The sequence below is a fragment of the Octopus bimaculoides genome, chromosome 4, assembly GCF_001194135.2.
Source record: "Octopus bimaculoides isolate UCB-OBI-ISO-001 chromosome 4, ASM119413v2, whole genome shotgun sequence".
In the NCBI taxonomy this organism is placed as follows: Eukaryota; Metazoa; Mollusca; class Cephalopoda; order Octopoda; family Octopodidae; genus Octopus; species Octopus bimaculoides.
This window is the reverse complement of record NC_068984.1, coordinates 18,841,733-18,865,439: the sequence shown is the minus strand read 5'-3', so window position 1 is coordinate 18,865,439 and position 23,707 is coordinate 18,841,733. Positions and strand designations below refer to the sequence as shown.

General features: G+C 35.1%; 1 protein-coding gene across 3 annotated transcripts in view; it reads right to left on the bottom strand.

Moving 5' to 3' along the window:
• The window catches only part of LOC106881343 (uncharacterized), a 153,719-nt gene that overhangs the window by 74,129 nt on the left and 55,883 nt on the right, over positions 1–23,707 (bottom strand). For all 3 annotated transcript variants that reach the window (XM_052966923.1, XM_052966924.1, XM_052966925.1), the window contains 9 exons: positions 22,342–22,421; positions 21,143–21,308; positions 19,622–19,834; positions 17,494–17,655; positions 16,787–16,864; positions 16,486–16,654; positions 14,133–14,207; positions 10,616–10,768; positions 9,428–9,515 (listed from right to left, as the gene is read on the bottom strand). In XM_052966923.1, coding sequence (XP_052822883.1) covers positions 9,428–9,515; positions 10,616–10,768; positions 14,133–14,207; positions 16,486–16,654; positions 16,787–16,864; positions 17,494–17,655; positions 19,622–19,834; positions 21,143–21,308; positions 22,342–22,421 — 1,184 coding nt within the window. The remainder of the gene's footprint in view (positions 1–9,427; positions 9,516–10,615; positions 10,769–14,132; positions 14,208–16,485; positions 16,655–16,786; positions 16,865–17,493; positions 17,656–19,621; positions 19,835–21,142; positions 21,309–22,341; positions 22,422–23,707) is intronic.

Sequence of the window (23,707 nt, the reverse complement as noted above, 5' to 3'; positions counted from 1 at the left end):
TCCTGAGTATTTGAAAATGTAAACATCCTTTTTTATTCTAAGAGCACTACAGTTTTCTCTGTTTGGACAAACAAAAGATCCTCTTTTGTAAATTTTAAAACTTTAATATCTACAATTTTCTGTTAAAATTTTACCCTCCTTTTCTTTCTTTTTCCTTCTCCTTGAGTATTCGAAAATGTAAACATCTTTTTTATTACAAAAAAACTACAGTCTCCTCTGATTGGACATACAGACGATCATCTCTAGAAAATTCAAAAATTTCAATATCTACAATGTTGTGTGAAAATTTTACCTTTCATTTCTCCCTGACTACCCGAGTATGTAAACATACCTTTTATTGCAACAACACAATTAAATGCACGATGAAAAAAAGAAATTAAGGTAGTAAGCACCTGCCAAGATACACAAACTGCACAATTACAAAAACTGTAGACTACAGCAAAACTTATAAAAAGAAAAGAAAATTTTTTTTTTTAATTCAGAAATTCAAAAATTCAACAATGTGAACATCAGTATATAAATATATTATTGTTTTTTTTTATTATCAGTAATTAAAAATAGAACGAGGTGAAATGGTTCTTTTCAAGGCCAAGGTCAACACTCTCATTGATTGCTAGTAGTAGTAAACACATTTGACCTCTGCTGACCCCAAGGGTGTGAGGCCTCTTTTGTCTCCTAATTATTATAGGCACAACATTTACTGTTTGCATGCTGCAAATTATTCCCATTTCCAATTGTCAATCACTAAGCCATAATAATAATCATCATCATCGTTTAATATCCGCTTTCCATGCTGGCATGGTTTGGATGGTTTAGCTGAGGACTGGCAAACCAGTAGGCTGCACCAGACTCCAATCTGATCTGGCAAGGTTTCTACAACTGGATGCCCTTCCTATTGTCAACCACTCCAAGAGTGTAGTGGGTGCTTTTTACATGCCACCAGCATATGGAAGCCAGTCAGGGGGCACTGGCATCGACCACGTTTACATGGTGCTTTTTACATGCCACCAGTACGGGGAGCCAGTCAGGCAGCACTGGCCATGACTACGATTCTGATTTTACTCACTCAATAGGTCTTCTCAAGCACATCATATCGTCTGACAATTCAAGGTTACTTTTAAATGCAACACTGGCATTGGCCACGGCTGCAATCCCACTTTACTTGCTGGGTCTGCTCAATCACAACATATCTCCAAAGGTCTCAGCTTCTTGTCATTGCCTCTGTGAGGCCCAACGTTCGCAGTTAATGCTGCACCACCTCATCCCATGTCTTCCTGGGTCTTCCTCTTCCACTGTTGGGGTGTGACACTTCTTCACACAGCTGTCCTCATCCATGTGCAACACATGACCATACCAGCACAGTCGTCTCTCTTGCACATCACATCTGATGCTTCTTATGCTCAACTTTTCTCTCGGAGCACTTACACTCTGTCTTGTATGCACACTGACATTACACATCCAGCGGATGATGATGATGATGATGATGATGATGATGATGATGATGATGATGACGACGACGACGACGACGACGACGATGACGATGACAATGACGATGATGATGATGATGATGATGATGATGATGATTACTCGAATATGTAAACATGCTTTTATTACAATTCGAATAGGTAAACATACTCAAATATGTAAATATACCTTTTATTAAAACAACAAATGAAATGCACAATAAAAATTAAGGAGATAAGCACCTCCAAATATATACAAACTGCACAATTATGAAAACTGTAAACCACAGCAAAACCTAAGGAAAACTCAAAAAAATAAAAAAAAGTAATAAAATCAACTATGTAAACATCAGTATACATATATATTATTTTTTGTATCAGTAATTAAAAACAGAACAAGGTGAATTGGTTCTTTCCAAGGCCAAGGTTAGTGCTCTTATTCATCGTTAGTAGTAGTAAACATATTTGACCTCTGCTGACCCCAAGGGTGTGAGGCCAGATTGGATGACTAGAGGGAGGACAATACATATTAGGAAAGAGAAGAGCAAGGGTAATACAGTTAGCAACTATAAACCAATCACTTGCTTACCATTAGAGTGGAAGCTGTTAACAGGAATGCTTTCAGAAAACATTTATGAGCACCTTGACAACCAGAATTTACTGCTAGAAGAACAGAAACGTTGCCGGAAGAAGGCTAGAGGAATGCATGATCTATTATATATAGACAAAGAAGTTCTAAATGAAGTAAAAGCTAGAAAGAAAAATCTAACAATAGCATGGATAAATTATAGGAAAGCCTATGACATGATCCCACACTCATGGATAAGTGAATGTTTGAGTATATTCAGTATAACAGACAACATAAGAGAATTAATTAGCTGTAGCATGAAGAAATGGAAAGCAGATCTCTACTCAGGTGACACACTCTTAAGGAAAGTTAATATTAGAAGAGGAATTTTACAGGGGGACTTGTTGTCCCCTTTAATATTTGTCTTATGTTTGATCCCTCTCAGTTTAGTATTAAGGAAGGCAAACGCAGGGTATCAGTTCAGAAATAGTAATGGAAAAATTAACCATTTGCTCTATATAGATGATCTGAAGCTTTTTAGTAAGAATGAAAAAGAAGTAGATTCTTTAATATAGACTGTAAGACTCTTCAGCAAAGATATAGGCATGGAATTTGACATAGATAAGTGTGCAATATTAGTCATGAGAAGGGGTCAAGTAGTCAACAGCGAGGGCATCCAATTACCAGATGGCCAGACATTAAAATTATTGAAAGGAGGAGAGAGTTATAAGTGTCTAGAAGTATTAGAATCTGACAGAGTACTAACTACAGAAATGAAAACAAAAATTGAGGAGTACATCAGAAGGGTGAGGAAGCTAATGAAATCAAAGCTAAATGGTCCAAATCTAGTGAAGGCTGTAAATATTTGAGCAGTATCATTACTTAGATATTCAGCAGCTTTTGTAGACTAGACAAAAACTGAATTAGCAAAGTTAGACAGAAGAATTTGGGAGGAATTCAATATTATACCTAGTAGCAAGATTATACCTACCTAGAAAGGAAGGTAGAAGAGGGTTGATATCAGTAGAAGACTGTGTGGAGTTAGCTAGACTAGATATAGACTCCTATGTAGGTAATAGTGAAGAAAGTTTATTGAAAGCTGCTGGAGTCACAGCAAGATATAGGGAAACCAAAAACCCAAACAAACTTAAAAATCAGAAAAAAGAACAGAAATTATCTGACTGGCAGGAAAAGGCATTGCATGGTAGATTCCCAAAGATAGTTGCATCAAATAATAGTAGTGAGACATGGTTATGGTTGCAGAAAGGAAAGCTGAAGAAAGAGACACAAAGCTTGTTAGTAGACTAATTGGATAAAAGTCAAAATAGACAAAAACCAAGTAGATTCCCAATGTAGATTATACAAATCAAAAGAGGAAAGTGTTACTCATATAGTAAGTGAATGTAGCATGCTGGCAGAGAAAGAATACAAGAAAAGACATAACAATCTCGGGAGAGTAGTCTACTGGGAGCTATGTAGAAAGCTAGGGTTTAAGCATACTGATAAATGGTAAGAACATGAACCTAGTAAAGTACTAGAAAGTAAGAAATATAAGATGTTGTAGGACTTTAACATTCAGACTGACAGAGTAATAGAAGCTAGAAGGCCTGGTTTGGTAGTAGTAAATAAAGAGAATAGAAAGTGCCAGATAATTGACTTTACAGTCTCAAATGATGAAAAAATTCATATGAGAAGTATAGAAAAAATAGCTAAGTACCAGGACCTAGCTGCTGGATTACAGAGACTACGGAAAGTGTGAATAAAATGTATCCATCCTGGTGGTTATTGGTGCATTGGGAACTATCCCAGTGTTATTAGGGACAGCTAGGATACTTAGGGTTCTTGGCATTTAAGGTTACTTGTTGTAGCCCGATGTTAGGATTCTTTCCTCTTCCAATCTAACCAGCTGAGTGTACATGATGATGATGATAATAATAATAATAATAATAATAATAATAATATTAATAATAATAACAACAACAACAACAATAATAATAATATTAATAATAATAATAATAGGAAGAATATAAGAAATGGAGGCATGACCAGGTTGTAAAAGTTTTACACTGGAAACTGTCCCAAAAATGGGGATTTGAAGCTGGAAATTCATGGTATAATCATTGAATCGAAAGAGTTATAGAGTCGGAGAAATGTAAGATTTTGTGGGACTTTCCAGTTCAAACAGACAAGAAATTAGAAAACAATAAACCAGATATTACAGTCATAGATAAAGAAAAGCAAATTTGCTTACTAATCGACCCATCATGCCCATTTGATTCCAGGATTGTAAAGAAAGAGGAAGACAAAAAAAAAAAAAATACAATCCCCTAAAATTTGAAATAGGAAGAATTTGGAGCATGTGAACAGTAAAGGTCATGCCTGAAATAATTGGTACATTGGGAATAGAATACCAAGATGTAGACAAATGGCTGTGGGAGATTGAAATAGAATGCCCAGTAGAGCTCCCACAGAAAGTTTATCTCTTAGAGACAGCAAGGATTATCAGGAGGGTCCTAAGCACTTGGAAGACTGTTGAAAACTTGTGGACACCTAAGGCTACAGGTAGTAACCCACTATCCACATAATCCTTATCAGGAATAAGACTGAACCTGAGACAAACCAAAATAATAATAATAGTGTTGCGCTCACAATCATTAGATCATGGTTTCAATCCCTAGACTGGGTGTTGCATTGTGTTCTTGAGCAAAACACTTTGTTTCACATTGCTCTGCAATCATTTTGACCTCTGACATGTGGTACACCATACACCTGTTCAGTTAGCATGGATTTGATGGAGGAAGTGAGCTAACGTATGGCACATACATTTGATCACTACAAACAAATCCATTGTGCAGGTTGTTCATTATTATTATTATTATTCAGTAGTTTTATTTTTATAACGTGCTTTCATTTCACTACCGAGTGCAGCTGTGTGTGCCTTGGGTATGTGCTGTGGTTTGCTGTGATGCTTTTATGGTTACTGTATTGAAAGTGTTTTGCGTAGGATGTGTGCAGTGCCCAGTAGTGCAATTTTCTGTATGTTATATATATTTGTAAGTCCTGGTGTTTTTGTTATGTATTTGTCTGAATATTTTTTTATCATACCTAAGGCGCCTACTATGATAGGAATTGTTTCTGTTTTTAGATTCCACATTTGAATTACCTCTATTTCCAGGTCTTTGTATTTTGAAAGTTTCTCCATTTCTTTTAGGGAAACGTTGTCATCTGCTGGTATTGATACACAATGGTGTTAGAATCAGTATTTTATAGTCATTTAATCATTTTGATACCAATCTACTTGGCACCATCATTAATGCTATATTAACTTATCTTCCAAACATCTTGTATTAAATTGTTCCTAATTTCAGTTAAAATATCATTACTACATGATTGATCACATAATTAATGGCTATTTTTCGTTATGAATGCAACCCACAAGCTGCAAACAGTAAAATGATGTGAGAGAATGTTAAAAATTTCTGCCATATTTAAAAACCTTATTATAAGGAAGCCTTCCAGAAATAGTAGTCAAATCTCCCTCATGTTTATCCTGCAATTTTAATATAAGGAATCATTAAAATAATATGTGGTTCAAAATTATACAAAAAACAAAAATAAAAAGACAGGAACAAGTAAGAGAACAAGGAAAAGGGCACGTTAATTTAATAATCAGAGAAAATGGGGAAAGTCTTTGATATTTTGAGCCTTTGCTCTTTTACAGAAAGGAATGAGAAGAGAAAACAAATGGAGAGATGAAAACAAAATGGAGGGCAAAAACCTGTCTGGATAAATGGTTGCACAGTCCTACATAACCATCAAAAGAAGCTACCATGTGAATGCTCCATCTGCTAGAAATAGTAGCAAGATCTCCCTCAAAGCAAAGTATACCCCACAGTATTAAATAGAACAATGACATATTAAATAATGTTGTTTATATACTGCTAAAAAAGATAGAATGGTTGTTGCTGAAATGGATTAAGAAAGACTAGCGGGATACGTGAATATTTCATGGAATTAATGGTAAATCTATTGGGTTATTTCTGAAAACTTTATCCAAAATACCTGAAAGCGTAGCCTGTGTTGTCTGTATGGAAAGATAGTCGCTCATCCACTACTCATTGAAAAGTGACAGAAATTGGAATAGGATGATTACTTAATGCACTTTATATATACATTTTATATACTTTATGCACACTTTTATAGACTAAATACACAGCACTCATAAGATAAATATTCACTCTTATTTTTCCATTTTTCTGATAAACAAAAAAAATATCTCGTACATATTATACAACCTTTAGTTAAATTGCATACATCTGCCACACAAATAAGCTTGAATATTTCACGGAATTGCACTTATGCACATGCATTAAGTGATAGGTGATATAAAAAACACTTAGTTCAATTTTTAAAAAAATACACTTCCACCACCACTTCCATCTCCACCACCACCACCACTACCATTACCCATCATCATCTTTCCCCCCTCCTCTCTGTCCCTTCCCTTCCCTCCCATCTTCCCCTCCTCCTCTCCCTGCCTTTCTTTAACCTCACCATCAGAACATCACCACTCTGCTAAAATTATATTTTTAACTCTCCTCCTCTACCGTTAACTAACTTTTTTCACTACATAATAAATATTACATTCCTCCTACCCACTTCATGGATGCTTCTCTCCCCTTCTTTTTCTTCTCCCACTTTCTGTCTCACTCTTCGCCTTATCCTCTTTTTCACTCTCCTTTTTTCTTTCGCCTCTCTTTCTCTTCAACTAATCAAGTGAAAGCGTTACAAATACATTTCCTCTATCTCACGTCATGAATGCTTTTCTCTCTCTTTTTCTCCCTCCCTCTTTTCCTCTCTCTCTCTCTCTTTTCATTCTCCCTATTTTTCTCTAATCATGTGAAAGCTAAGTAACACAATAACAAGCAGAATTATCATAAGATGCTTGCTCAACCAGGGTTAACCTAAACCTATACAATACTTGTTTCAAGTTTAATACACCCAACGACACATAAACCATTAATGAAGCCTCTATGCAGTCACTCTACCTGCTAGAAATAGCAGCAAAATTTGTTTCAGCTCAAATGCTACTGAAATAAGAAAGAAAAGACACATTGAACTATTTTTTCCTACATGCTTGTAGACAGGCAGTAATGCTTTCCATTTTAGGTCAGCTATATGAGAATTGCTCTGCAATGTACTGAGAAAAAATTCCAACACACAGGGACCCATTTTATACCAATTTGGTATGAAAAGAGTTGATGAAACATATTAATTAAACACATGGTAAATTTTTGATAAAATTAGGTTATAGTTTTTGTTATTATAGCATTTAGTTACATCCTGTTTTTCTAGTCATAATATTCTCAAATTATCTCATCTTTCTCTCACTTCTCTCTTATCATTTTATCTCCTCCTTCTCTCTCTCACACTCTCTCTGTTTCACACACACACACACACACACACACACACACACACACACACACACACACACACAAACACACACACATATCTGTCTAACACAGTCAATAAATTTTTGCAAGACAAAACAACCAAATTACTCCAGTCATTTAAAATAAATGATGGAGAAATTGGATAATGTAGTCCTTGATATGGAAAAATGACCGGATGGTCATGACTGGAACCTCTTTTATCATAGGTCTGCTGGATCATGGATAACCTGGGGCTAAACAGCTACCACAATAACAATATATATTTACACAAACATACAAACATCATCATCATCAAGTAGTATTAACAATAGGCTTCTTTACTAAATCTGTTTACAGTTTGTACATTAGAATAAACTGAACATCTCATAACTGATAAGAAAAAGCAGTCAAATCTTTCTCAAATCATGCCATGCTGTTTTAAAAAAAAAAAGGACATTTTCAATAACATCGTTACCAGCGTCGCTTTACTGGCACTTGTGCCGGAGGCACGTGAAAAAACATTCGAGCGAGGTCATTGCCAGTGCCACTGGACTGGATCCTGTGCAGGTGACACGTAAAAAACACCATTTTGAGCATGGCCATTGCCAGTACCACCTGACTGGCCCTCGTGCCAGTGGCACGTAAATGCACCCACTACACTCTCCGAGTGGCTGGCGTTAGGAAGGGCATCCAGCTGTAGAAACCCTGCCAGATCAGAATGGAGCCTGGTGCAGCCATCCGGTTCGCCAGTCCTCAGTCAAATCATTCAACCCATGCTAGCATGGAAGGCAGACGTTAAATGATGATGATGATCATCATCATCATCTTAGATTTTCTGTTTGAAGAAAAAATATGACGATCATTGCTTGATGCACTAAGCACATGGTTATTTTGCTTAATGGTTAATCCAGCACTGCTTCTGACATTAATAAAAGCTTTGTGCCAATTTGAGAAACCATTACTATTAACATAGTTGGTGGGTTGGCAAAATCAGAATAGGACAGTTGACAAAAAGTCTTGCAGTATTTGTTCCAGCTCTTTATGTTTTGAGTTCAAATCCTGCTAAGATTGCCTTTGCTTTCATCTCTCCAGGATCAATAAAATAAAGTACCTGCTTTTATTCCTTTTTATTCCTGCTTAGACAATTCCACTTGTTTCTCAGATTAGGCAAATCAGTAACATGAGGCAGACTCTGTATGGATTGTTGATCATCTAAAAATAACAGCCAAATATCCCTCAAATCACTTCATACTTCCTTTAAGAAGGAAGGGTACACTGAAATATACAGACTTGGAATGAACATATCTAGAATATCTTTGATCAAAAGTCTTTTCACTCAGTGCTAACATGGAGGCTAAACAATAACAGGGTATGGCCAAACCGCAGTAGGTCCCTTAGGTTATGCTAAGAGTTTAGTCTGTATTATAAATACTGATTGTATAGGATGTTTTACAATTTCATAGTAGTACTTAGAGAAATCAAAAGCCGAGCATATATAACAAGCTAGAATTCTAAGAAGTTGACCTCTATTTTAAGAAATTAATAGAAGTCTAACACCGATAAAAATATCTTGATGATATTTCTGTATCCTCACATATAAAATTGGTTTTATATATCATCATCATCATCATCATCCTCATCATCATCATCATCATCATCATCATCATCAACATCCTCATCATCATCATCATCATCATCATCATCATCATCATCATCATCATCATTGTCATCCTGTAATGTCCATTTTCCAGCATACATACATACATACATACATACATACATATAAGGATTTTATTTTTCATCAGATCAGAATCCTTTGTAGGAGCCATGCATGCATGTTACATATCCTAGTATGTACGCATGCATGCATTCATCCATCCATCCACACATCCATACATCCATACATGCATACATCCATACATGCATACATACAAACATACTTATAAGAATTTTATTTTTCATACCTGTATTTTCCAGATCAGAATCCTTTGTAGGAGTCAGCAGATACCATGTTAAAACTCCATCATCATGTCCAGTTAAAAGAGCATTTTCCTGTCAAGGGAAAATATCAGATGCTGCTGAAAACTGGGTTGATTCAGTTTTGATCTATTGTCCATGTATATACAGAGGAATGAAAGAAAAGTAAACCAAGCTGAATAAAACAAATAAAATGAGTTGCCTAAGGAGCCACTATGGAGTTACTTGACCTATTAGAAATAGCAACCTAATCTCAATTAAATCATACTTTATTGCCTGTATCTAAGAAAAAAAATGGAATGGTCATAAGTGGAATTCGTTTGATACTCAATTTCCTCAATCAGAGCTGATTTGACATTGAACAACAAAAATGAAATTGATAAGAGCAAAAGATAAATACCAATTAAATTAAATAATGAGATTACATTGATAATTCCAAGAATAATAATTGCTTCTAATATAGATACAAGGCCTGAAATTTGGTGTGTGTATGTGTGTGTGTGTGTGGGGGGGGGGTAGTTGATCAATTAATCCAACCCCAGTACTTGAATGGTACTTTATTTTATTAACCTTAAAAGAATGAAAAACGAAGTTAGCATTACATGGATTTGAACTCAGAATGCATAAAATTTGGAATAAATCACAATGATAATGGTTTCTTATTTTGGCACAAGGCCTGTAATTTGACAGGAAAGGGGTTAGTCAGTACCATCGATTCCAGTACTTGACTGGTACTTTATTTTATCAATATCAACCTTGGAAGGATGAAAGGCAAAGTCAACCTCAGCAGGATTTGAACTCAGAATGTGAGGTGCTGGAAGAACTACTGCAAAACAGTTTTTCCAACTTTCCAATGATGCTTCTGCTGCTAAAGTCATAGGTTTTTTGGGAGAGATCTTGCCAAATGAACCAACTCCAGTATATTCCTAGTACCTATTTTATCAATTTTAGTGAGATAGAAAAAGAATAAAGCTAACTCTAGTGGATTTACTGTTCATCCACCTAGAGTAGATAAGAGTTGACTTTTGAGGGATTTGACTCTTAGAATGTTCAGTAATGTAAGTTAATATCACAAAGCATTTAGGACAGTACCCTACCATTTCTACCACTTCACAAGAATACTAATGATAAAATATAACTCAAACAACAAATCTTACGACAAACGTATGACTTACAAGTCTCGTCCATGCTGTTAAATTCTGCTCACTTGTGACGCTAAATTGAAGAATTAAAGATGGTAAACTCCATATTTGAATCAATATGTGATCACTTTCATGACTCTGTGCAGCAAGAGAATTATGTTCTTTATTGTGATGAAGCTTCATGATCTGGAAAGAAAATCCAGTACACCCAACAATTATATGAAGACAAAATAAACATAATAATATCCTTCAAATGATATCAGGGCAAATTTTTTAAAGGAATATCAGACAAGTCACCTATACCTGGATACATCTCAGCCAACAATAACTCCCTACTTGAATAGGTTATGATACCACAAAACACAATTTAAAAATAACTCAACAAAGTCTGTCAGGTGATGCTTTTAAGTAAAACATGGCCTGGGCCAATCTTTGAATAAAACAGATCTGAATTTTATCAAAGTTTAACCCTTTTAACATTCAGATTACTTTCTCAAATGTAATGCTTTTTATTCACATTATTTTCAATTAAAAATGCATCATCTTGTAGCTTTGAGATTTCAATAATGTGATTATATATTTTTAGAATGACATTGTTGAGTAGGTGTGAGATGTTGGATCTGGCTGTTTTGAATATAAATCAGGTAGAATATTTGGGCTGGATATGGCTGGTTTAAATACTAAAGGGTTAAACAAGCTATATAAAGTTGTTTGTAGATAAAACAGAAATGCAGAATTCAGAATCAGACACTCTCTTCTAGAAAACAGAAACGTATTTAGTCATGAGTCAGAGCATGTAGGTTATAATTCTTAATGGTAATATTAATTTAAGATAATTATTTGAAAGGTAGTTTAAGAATAACAACAGAATGTTAACTAAGATGGAGACATAATACTGAAAGTAGAGTCACATAACCCTTTACACTAAAGGCACAAGGCCTGAAATTTTGTGGGAGGGGACTAGTTGATTACATCAACCCCAGTGTTTCACTGGTACTTAATTTATTAACCCTGAAAGGATGAAAGGCAATGTCAACCTTGGTGGAATCTGAATTCAGAACATAAAGACCAACAAAATGCTGCTGAGCATTTTGCTTAGCATCCAAACAATTCTGTCACTTCACTGCTTTAGTCACATTTATAATAAAATTCATTTTGACTGAGACTTATGTTTCACCTGACAGTTTATTCACCAAGTTGGCTGAATAAATTGCAGGAGAAACTTAAGTCCAAGCCTAGGTGAATTTTATTATAATTCTTAATGGTAGGGCAATGAACTGGCAAAATCAATCATTAGCATACCAGACAAAATGCTTTGCGACATTTCTTTTGTCTTTACATTCTGGATTCAAATGCTGAAGAGGTTCACTTCGTCTTTTGCCCTTTCAGGATCAATAAAATAAGTACCAGTCAAGTATTGGAATCAATATAATCAACTAGCCCCCTTTCCCTAACTATGCTGGCTTTGGATCAAAATTTGTAAGAATTATAGTTCTGGCACGTAAAAAACACCATTTTGAGCATGGACATTGCCAGTACCGCCTGACTGGCCCTTGTGCCTGTGGTACGTAAAAGCACCCGCTACACTCTCGGAGTGGTTGGGCATCCAACTGTAGAATCTCTGCCAGATTAGATTGTAGCCTGGTGCAGCCATCTGGTTCACCAGTCCTCAGTCAAACGTCCAACCCATGCTAGCATGGAAAGCGGACGTTAAACGATGATGATGATGATGATGATCTTAATCAAGTGTTTAAAGCTACAAATAACCAGCAATTAAGTGGAGCATCTAGACCAGTGACTCTCAAATAATGCACTGTGGTACAATGGTACATTGAAAGAATATCTAAGTGCACTGTAGAGTTTTAAAGTATAAATTAAAGCTTTAGAAAAATCCATACTAATGACTGAGTATCTTGAAAAATATGTTATTCATACTTTTGTTATACTCAAGTAGAATTAATAAGCCCCCTTCTATAGGCACCAAACCTGGAATTTTGATGGCAGAACTAATCAATTACAGCAATCCCAGTGTTCAATCGGTACTTATTTTATTGACCCCAAAAAGATTAAAAGCAAAGTCTATCTTAGTGGAATTTGAACTCAGAATGTAAAGACAGAAGAAATGCTGCTAAGCATTTTGCCTAGTGTGTTAACATTTCTGCCAGCTTGCCACAAAGTAATCAATAGTTTTCTAAGTTTATTTTCACTAAATTTTAAACTTACAACAGTTTTTTTATAAACATCCATTTGAAGTGCACCAGTAATTTTGAACTTTTCCTACAAAATTCCAGTGTACCATGATGTGAAAGACCATTAAGACTGTCAGAAATTTAATGGCTGATTTGTACGCTCTACCACACCTATCTTACTGTTTCGTGCTACAAATGAAGAGGAATCTATCATCTCATCAATGCAACTGCTAGAAATATTAGTCAAATAACCCTCATGTTATATCATATCCTGTTAGCTTAAAAAACAAAAGCAGGATAGATTGGATAAGTAGTTCTATGGTTACAAGTGGAAGAGAAGAGAGCAACATGATCATAAACATGTTAGTAGAGCAGAACATAAGGAGATGATGGCCTGGTTGTTGGGGTTTGGGAGGAGTAAGATGTACAGTGACAGAGATGATGGTCAGAGGTACATAAGGGTGCCTATAGTGAGGATTGACAACAATAGTGGGGTGCATCAGTGGCAGACCCAAAATGTAACTCAGAGGAAAAGGAGAGATAACAGAGGGCACAAAAAGGGGGTGGTTGGTGAAAAATAGTGTGGGAAGGGAGGATAATGAGAGTGAGGGATGGATGTTAATAGGGAGAGGTTTCAAGGGGAGAAAGAAGTAACTAGTAATGCAAAAGTGGGATGGGAAGTGAAATATGTGTTGATTCTGCTCTAAAATGATTACAACAGTTGATTAATGTTATGATTAAAAGAGCGATGGAGGGATGGGTGTTAGAAAGATAAGATGTGAGGAATGCTTGACAGGGTTAGGGTGCAGTATGGGCAGGTATAAACATAATGCTTTTAGGACCTTGCTTCTGCTGTGACAGACAGGACTTCTTGAACACAATGATTCACCACCATCTTAGTCCTTTGTCATCTCCTCTGTGAGGCTGAACATCTTAATATCAGCCTTCACTGCTTTGTCCCATATCTTCCTAGGTCACTCTTTCCCACAAGTTTCATCCACTTTTAAATGACTGGCACTTCTTTATACAACTATCCTTTATACTCTTCTTTATGACAAGTTTGAAGATAAAAGATTGGTGGATTAATGATGTAGATAGAACTATGTGTTGCCAGCTGCAATTTCATTGCTTGCACTTAGGTCTAAGTCTCTTCTACCAAACCATTAAGCAGATTAAATGATTGTACATTTAGGTTTATTACTACAATAAATCCCTATTATGCAAGTAATAGCACATCTGAAAAAGGTAATTATATTCTATGTTTTGTGTTGTCTTAATGATATTTTATAAATGGTAACATAAGCAAATTACTGCAATCTTTAGGATATTCTTAGCCATGATATCATCTTAAAAATACATACAGGACCTTTTGAAGCCTTTAGTTCCATGTGCTTGATTCCTTTCTTTATTGGATCCATAAATAAAATTCTGCCATCCTATCAATAAAGAAAGGAAATATATATAAACATTAGAAACATTAAAGGTATACATATAAAATTATATACAGGTATACATACATACATACATACACACACACATATATGTATGTATGTATGTATGTATTTGTGCGTTGTTGTTGTTGTTGTTGACCATTAATATAATGTTTGAGTGATGCTGATAAAGCTAAATTTGAAGCATTTTTTCTTGTATGCTGCTGTTAAATATTTTTGTAGAGATGTGAAAGAAATTGAAGTCTTAAAAACAGTTGCTCAAATTTACATCTGAATGAATGGTGCTGAGGAAACTCAGAGTAATGACATCATGAACTAACAAGCATAAATTCACACACACACACACACACACACACAGACACACACACATACACAGATGTTGTTTGGCTAAATGGTTAAGAAACTCGTTTTGCAGCCATAAAGAATCAGGTTTGATCCCACTGGATGACATCTTGAGAAAATACTCTTTTCTAGAACCTCGTGTTGACCCATTGCTTGTGAGTGAAACTGAATAGATGGAAACTGTAAGGAAGCCTGCCAGATGGATTATTATACCTGTAATTCAAATGATTCAGCTTTGTCACAGAGTGTGTCATGCTGATTCTGTATGAGAATTACATTAAGGGCACACATGTCTGCAGAATGCTTGCCTACTTACACATTAACTCTTAAATTCCTGGAGTGCTTTCTCTATATAAATCTCTCAATCCTGTTAGAAACTAGAGATATTGATGGAAAGCAGTTAATTGCTCTTGTATGAATTTGGATGAAATTTGCTGACACAATATAATGATTGATGGTGTACATTACTCTTTACTCTTTTTACTCTTTTACTTGTTTCAGTCATTTGATTGTGGCCATGCTGGAGCACTGCCTTTAGTCGAGCAAATCGACTCCAAGACTTATTCTTTGTAAGCCTAGTACTTATTCTATCAATCTCTTTTGCCGAACCACTAAGTAACGGGGACGTAAACACACCAGCATCGGTTGTCAAGCGATGTTGGGGGGACAAACACAGACACACACACATATAAATGTGTATACATATATACGACAGGCTTCTTTCAGTTTCTGTCTGCCAAATCCACTCACAAGGCTTTGGTCGGCCCGAGGCTATAGTAGAAGACACTTGCCCAAGGTGCCACGCAGTGGGACTGAACCCAGAACCATGTGGTTTGTAAGCAAGCTACTTACCACACAGCCACTCCTACGCCTATTTGTGAATGTTTTTTTATTTGTTGTTCATTTTTACTTGTTGTCATATCACTTTCACCTCCCTAAGTATGTCGAATATAGCTAAGTTGATTACATGCAGATATTTTCACATATATGTACAAGATATTGATTCCTGGGTATCGATTTCCTGTCTTCTCACTGATTTTGCATTCCATAGTCACTGCATCTTGGAGAATGCACAGCTCCCATTAGAAAAGTTATTCTAAGATAATCCTTCATCTCTTCCATTAAAGTAATAAAAGCAGTATCACCCTGTTGAAGCACCTTGTAATTTCATCATGCATCCTCACAAAAACTTTTCAGGAAAAATTTGTAAGAAAATACACAACAGACTTTGATTTTTAAGTTCAAAGATTTTGTAGGGCCCACTTCACTAACAAAAGCATTGATGCAATGATCACCTACAGTACAGGATTATTCCACTCCTGCTCAGAATCAATAAATCTTGATATTACATAGATTGTTAGGGTGTACAGATGACACTTTAGTATCACTCTAATTATTTCCTCCAAGTACAAACTTTCTTTAATTAAAGAATAAAAAGTTTTGAATGGTACAACAATGCACTATAATATAAAAAATGGACTATATATTTGTTGTAATTTAGTTATCTATACTCCGATGATATTTCAGAATACAATTTCTTCTTCAGATCATCTTAGATGGAGTCTATGCTATAAACTGTTTACTAACGGCTTTTCTTTTCTTTTTTTTTTTTTACGGAAGATCTGAAGAAGGAATTGTATTCCAAAATATCATCGGACTATAGATAACTAAATTACAACAAATATATAGTTCATTTTTTTATATTATAGTGCATTGTTGTACCATTCAAAACTTTTTATTCTTTACAAACATTACACAATGTTTCAAGCGAACTACAACACTCTCTTTTCTTTAATTAAATCATTAATAAATAAGTAAAAATGTAGTGTGTATGTATGAGAGATGCCTAAACTTAAACACTCATTTAGAAAGAATGACAATAACAACATCAACAACAAAAAGACCAGAAAACATGTCAAACCTTCAGTCCCCAGAGTAAGAAATGATCAGAATCGATGGAATCTGTGCTGGATTCTGGAGATATTTCTACTGGAGAAGATATGAAACCAATTGATATGCATTGACTTATTTCGTCTGAGACAAGGTCAGCAGCTGGTGTAAGAAATATACCATTATTCCCAACAGACGAGCTAGTTAAAGATAAAAAGAAATTGAAATAATATATATCAAGTACCAGTTATATGCTGAGGCTGATTATATCAACTTTATTTTCTATTATGTGTAAGACTCAAGCCAAATACTTGTGCATCATGTATACTTACCATTGTTTAGTCTTGGTTAAGATATTTGATTGAATTTTCGTAATATTCCATACGGCCAAACGACATGCTGGATCAGATCTGAAATCAGATATGTGTGACCAAATTGAAATAGAAAAATAAACACCAAAGTAAAGGGTATAAATAATGTTTATAGATTCATCAGAAGACAGTGTATTTACCTCCTCATTAGTAAATATTGCATCATTTTATCTATATGTATAAGGAGTGCTGTAATTTATGGTAGTTAAACATTGGTAATGAATGCAGAGCTTCAGAGAAGAAAACAGAGAGAATGGAAATGAGAATGGCTTGGTAGAAGAGTATTTTCGAAAGAGAGAGGATGACCAACAATGAATTGCAGAGAATGATGGGAGTAGAGCTATTGATGAATGTTGTGAAAAGAAATGGGATAAGATAGATGAATCCTGTGCTAAGGATGCTGAAATGACTGGATGGAAGGAGAGGTGGAAGTGAATGTGGAAGGAAACAGAAGAGGAAGACTGAGGAAGATAAGATGGTTAAAGATGGTGGTAGTAGAAACAAAGGTGAAGGGAGATGCAGAGGATAGCACAAAATTGAAAAGTCATTTGCATGAGGCCTCTAGGACGAACTCCTGTGTTGTTCTTTCTTCTGAGAGGATATTAAAGAAACCTGTAAAATGCCTACAGTTTTTCAAATAAAACATAAATAAGCTGTCATTGTCATACCTTGAAGTATAAATCCACAGTATATCAGTTGAAAGAAGCAAATAGACAAGATTCAGGTCTCTACTGTAACAAAATCCTGGAAGTTCTTCAAGAGGTGACAAACATGGAGGAGGAAGAATGGTACACAACTTTTTGTGACTTTTTTGGGCAAACAAACGTATACTGTAAAAAATAAATGAACAAATAATGGAACTGGTAAAGTTTTGAAAGTCTCTAAATGATGCACAATCTAGGTGCATATTTTAGGCAGTGTAATAGCAATAGAGTGAAGGTGCATGGCCTAGTGGTGAGGATGTTGTACTTGCAATCATCAGATCATGGGTTCAATTCCCATACTAGGTGGTGCGTTGTTTTCTTGAACAAAACACTTGATTTCACATTGCTCCAATCCCCTTTTTGAACAGGGTGGAATGCTGGCCTTCTTGCTTAGCCAGTGGAGTGCACCATTCAAAGGCAAAAATAATGTGACCAGTGATGTGTAACAACATCTGATAGTCTGGTCAGTTAAAAAAATAGCAATAGAAATAGAAAAAATATAATCACTATAATAGCTGCTCTTACTGAAAAATAGCTTTCTCTTTGTACAAAAGGCTAGCTGGCATGTAGAAATGTGTTAGTATCTTCTCAATGAATGCCAGTGTAGTATGTGATCTACATGCCATTGCAATCTACAGCAACTTAAATCTAGACTGGCTTGTGATAAACATTCAAAGTTTTGTTATAAATTTGCAATTATAATCAGAGGAGTGAGTTAAACATTTAAAAAATAAAAGAAAAAGAAAAATTTTTATTGATTTTTATTTCATACTAGAAACATGAATACTGTGACAATTTGTATACAGCACGGATATCATCTAAAAATGCAATAAAGAGATTTTTCTCATTTGATCTCAAAATCTTCCAACAAATGAAATCTAAATGAGATTGCAATGGTTGCAATGAAACACCTCTCATTTTTTTGGAGAAGACGAGTTTTAGCTTCTAGCTGCAACCGCTCAATGTTCTGCCTATGTGTTCCATCTTGACGATTAACATAGCTTTGCTGGTGGTTGACATTGGAATGGATGTAATATCTATTTAGATTCGAATATACCAGCCATTCATCTGAGTGGATGACAGATCCTGTTTGCACTTCTCTTAAGATAATTGGCTCTAGAGTAGCTCTGTTTCGTTTTGGAACATAAAAATAGTGACAATCTAAGCCATTTTTAAGTCCGAAGACCCATGAAAGATTTATTCTTCATCCATGATTTCTATTTTCACAACATCTGCCTCACTGTCAGTTGATTCAGGTCTTTGATCACCAGTAAGAAGATGACCTCGATTATATTTTCTTCTTGCAGCAAAACGTGCCTCATCTATCTGAACAGTATTTCTGACAGTTCCTACAATTTGTCCTCTGTTATTAAACAAACACTTTTGAGGAGCAGACTTCCCTGCAAATATTGAACCAGTCACATATAGTCCTCCTGCTCCTTCCAGTCATTTCTTCAATTAAATTAAATGAGTGATATTTTACAAAATAAAAAACCAGTTCCAAAATTTCACATAAAGTCAAGTTTACAATTGATTTTCCTATTCAAATCAGTGTAAAGGAAAAATATATTTCCATGGTCCACAGACCTAAATATACGGCATACCCTCTTTGTGCAGCAAAAAACAGAACTGGTTTCATGTCTTATTCTTCATTTTCCCACCATTTCTCCTCCACATTTGCTGCATGGATCAATATCTCCACATTCATCAAGGAGTTTATAGTATTGGAGAAGTTCTATTGCAGCTTCTTCATCTCGAATAACCTGTGTGTAAAATTCTTTTGTTCTCATCGCGACTTCTTTCAATGGGCTCAGGACTAAAAGTGTTTAAATCATAAAAGATTTTTTGGTTTATATACCAAACCAACCAGAAATAGATGAGTAAATAGATGAATTTTAAATGTAGATCACAAACTATACCATTTGAACTAATGTAGATATTAAGCTATACCAGAAACATGTATGTAGATCACATACTACACTGGCACCTCTCAATGTCAGTAGTGAAATGTGATAATCATTAACAGATGTACAAAAAGACTTCTTAATTTAAACATTTTTTGTTATCTACTCAGAAGTACATTAATGCTTACCTTCCATCATCTCCCACAGCCAAAAGTCTTGTGGTTTTCGGTGCAGTTCCATATTGTAATGACATGTGTGACACACCAGAGCGCATTAATCCCCAAAAGTTAACAAAGTAGTTAAGGAACCAAACAGAAATCTCTTCAGCTGTGCATGTGACCAATTGATTTTCATCAGTAAAAAACATCCACATGGGATTATTATTGCCAGACACAAGACAACTGAAATAAAATATTCTGTGATTTTATGAACCAGTAAGGAAAATACTGTCACCAAAATTGTTTCTATGAATAATTTAAGCTTTCATTAAATATAATTACAATTCTTTAATAAGAATTTAAAAAAAAAAAAAACTTGGCATAGCTTACTAAAAGTTGGAATAAACTGCAAGAAACTACGACAGATAAAGAAATGATTGAAGCGAATATGGAAGTAAAACTAATGAATGAAGATGTTGTTGATGTGTAGCCCTAGGTAAATTAGCCCTGATCAAGCAGATCTATGATCAAAGGTGTTCCAGCTGTGACTATTCTGTCATTTTATATATTTATGACTACATTGTTCAATATGCCTTCAATTTTTTAAGATGGTAGACTTTCATCGTGGGAGATTTGTCCGCTACTTCTCACAAGTTGAGCAACTAAATAAAGGTTCCTTATTAGCTTTAAGTGTGAGATGTGTGTGAAAATTTAAATACTGGCATTTGTGAAAGCTGTTACAAACATTCAAATGTTTATGAAAATATTCTTCACCATTCAAGAAGTTTTTTCTTAATTCCAGGTTGCAGCCATAAGCCAATATACATATAGCTATTAAAGTGAATGAGATAAAAATCTAGTTTGTTATATTTTCCCAGGCTTTTAAAGAGATTTGATATCTGTTTATATGTTTGGAAATTTTATAATTTATGATTTTATTATCTATGAAATATATATAAACTAGATTAAATGTAATGCTACAGTTGAATTTTAATTATTGTTGTTATAAAATAACTAAATATGGAAAGGATATTCTCCTCTTCACAGAAGAAAGACAAATAGACACACCAAGACGTAACAAAAGTATTTTGCCACAAAAAAAATACGAAAATATTTTAGGTTTGTAAGTTGTAAGGTATTGTTGCATCTCATTATACATAATTGGTTTTCATAGATATTTGAATAGGTTCATTAATATTGATGAATCTGTCCAAGGAAGATAAGGAAAATATTTTCACCAAAATTGAATCATTGCAAAATTTAGGCTTACATTAAATATAATTACCATTCTTAGATAGAAATAAAGATATTTGGAGTATTGTATTTATCATATGGCAAAACTGAAGTCCCCAAAAAGTCAAAATAAACTACAATAAACTACAACAGAACAAGAAATGAGAAAGAAGACTAAAGAGGTAAAACTAAGGAAGGAAGGTGATGTGTAGATACAAGTTAGCCTTGCTCAAGCAGGACTGATTTTAATCCACACAATCTCTGATGACACTTCATGATGAATGGATTAATGGATGGATGGATTTTAAACTGACCTACCAATAAAGACAATCCATTGTCTCTAGAGACCAAATTCTTATGGTTCCATCATGAGAGCTTGTTATGAACATAAGAGAGTTTTCCGGGTGGAGCTGAAGATTGGATACAGATCTTGTGTGTTCATGGAAAACATGTAGCAATCCACCAATTGAGCTCCAGACTTTCACTGGTTGAAAATAATTCATAAGCAAAATGTAAAATATTAGCATGTCATTTTCAATATTGTTACAGCCTTTATTATTATCATTATTGTTCTTCTTCTTATTATTGTTATTATTATTGTTATTGTTGCTGTTGTTGTTGCACACTAATTACTCAGTGGTTAGAGCATCAAGTTCACAATCATTAGGTAGTGAGTTCAATTCCTAGATCAGGCTGTGTGTTGTGTTCTTGAGCAAGACACTTTATTTCACATTGCTCCAGTTCATTCTTCTATAGAAATGTGTTGTGATGTCACTGGTACCAAACTGTATTGGTCTTTACCTTTCCCTTGGATAACATCGGTGGTATGGAGAGGGGAGAGTGGTATGCATGGGTGACTGCTGGTCTTCCATAAATAACCTTGCCCAGACTTGTTGTGCCTCAGAGGGTAACTTTCTAGGTTCAATCCCATGGTCATTCATGACCAAAGTGGGTATTTACCTTTACACTCTACTACCTACTCTCTCCTGTCTCTTACCACACCTATCTCCTTTCCTCTCAACCTCTTCACTACTGACAAAGCCCATTGAGGGAAAATTCATCTGGCATTCTTTCTAACCAATGGGACAATTTTCATCTGCTTCCAGTATATATTGTGTTCTAAACTCAGCATGCCCATAAGAAATATTGTCTCTGGATGAATATTGCAGTGAATTTGCCTTTCACAATATATTTGCATTAAGTATGACATATTGAAGACTTCTTTAATTTAATACTGCTTCTATTGCATATAACTGATGAAGAACAAATATTGAGTGATGATTGGCAGAGAAGACAGGGAAGGGTAGGTAACAACTGAAGATTATTATCTATGATATAGATTATCGTGATCCAAATTTCTGGAAGTTCATTCAATCTGGTTTTGCTTTGATATACTTTCAGTGACAAATAAAACAAAATTAACTGAAGGACAGAAATAACAAATATGTTTTCATCACACGATCAAAGAAAATATTGCTGGAATGAAAAACAAAAAAATAAATATCAATGAACTCTACCTGTTGTGTCATGGGATGCAGTTATAATGACCTTGGCTTGTGACGAGAAACAACATCCAGTTATTGCCTCAGCATGGGCTCTGATGGAATGTTAAAACAATGTGAATAGACAATCAGAAAACATTTTTTTAGAATATGAGATGGAATAATTGCATTGCACATTGTAAATAGTTATGAAATTTCAGAGGAGATGTGGTTTCATTGTATAGGAAACTATCAGAACTGTGAATTTAGTTGTAATACTTGTGTATCTATAATCGTATACATTCCAATCAAGACCATCCCATTTTTTCAGACATAGCATTCCCAGATTTTATTATTCACAATATCCTTCTTTTGAAACAGTAAGGTATGGTTTGAGATAAACTGTTCAGGCTATTTCTAGCAAATTGAACAATTAGATAGAAGCTCTCTCATTAAGCCATAATGTTCCCCACTCAAATCCCATACCTGCTGACCAATAAAATTTAAGATGTTATTATCAAAACTAACTTACTTCTCTGTTTGATTGTTCTTTCACGACTTCTAGCTCAAGGTAAAATTTTAAGCTGAATTTCTTTATCTATACTCATTTCTACCACTTTTACAACATTATAATTCTTCCATAGACACACAGACTGACAACCATAGACTGACAACCAAAGAAGACTTGCTTTGAGATAAATAAAATTTTGTAATTGTGGTCAGATGCTTCTTGGAGCTTTAAGTATTATGTACCCAAGTTGGAAGAGAAGTTACGGGAAGGTGAATAAAAGAGAAATGAAATGGATGGGTAAGTAAGGATGTGAGAGGTAAATGGCAGAAGTAGAGAGAGATATGCAGTAAGTGGTTAACACTGGTGGATACATGGTCAATGTCCCTCGATAGATTTACTCACAAGGTATTGGTTGACCCAGAACTGTAGTAGAAGAGGCTTGACCAAAGTACTGCACAGTGGAACTGAATTCTTAAAATCACATGGTTGCACAGTGAACTTCTTAACCACATGGCCATGCCTGTATTTGTATGTTTATACAAAATATTTCTATAAATCACTGTCCACTAACAGCACCGTCTGAGCGTGATCATTGCCAGAGCACGTAAATAGCACCACTTGAGCGTGATCATTACCAGCGTCGCTGGTGGCACATAAAAAAACATTTGAGCGAGGTCGCTGCCAGTGCTGCTGGACTGGTTCCTGTGCAGGTGGCACATAAAAACACCATTTTGAGCATGGCCGTTGCTAGTACCGCCTGATTGGCCCTCATGCTGGTGAACTGTAAAAGCACTCACTACACTCTCAGAGTGGTTGGCGTTAGGAAGGGTATCCAGCTGTAGAAACTCTGCCACATCAGATTGGAGCCTGGTGCAGCCATCTGGTTTGCCA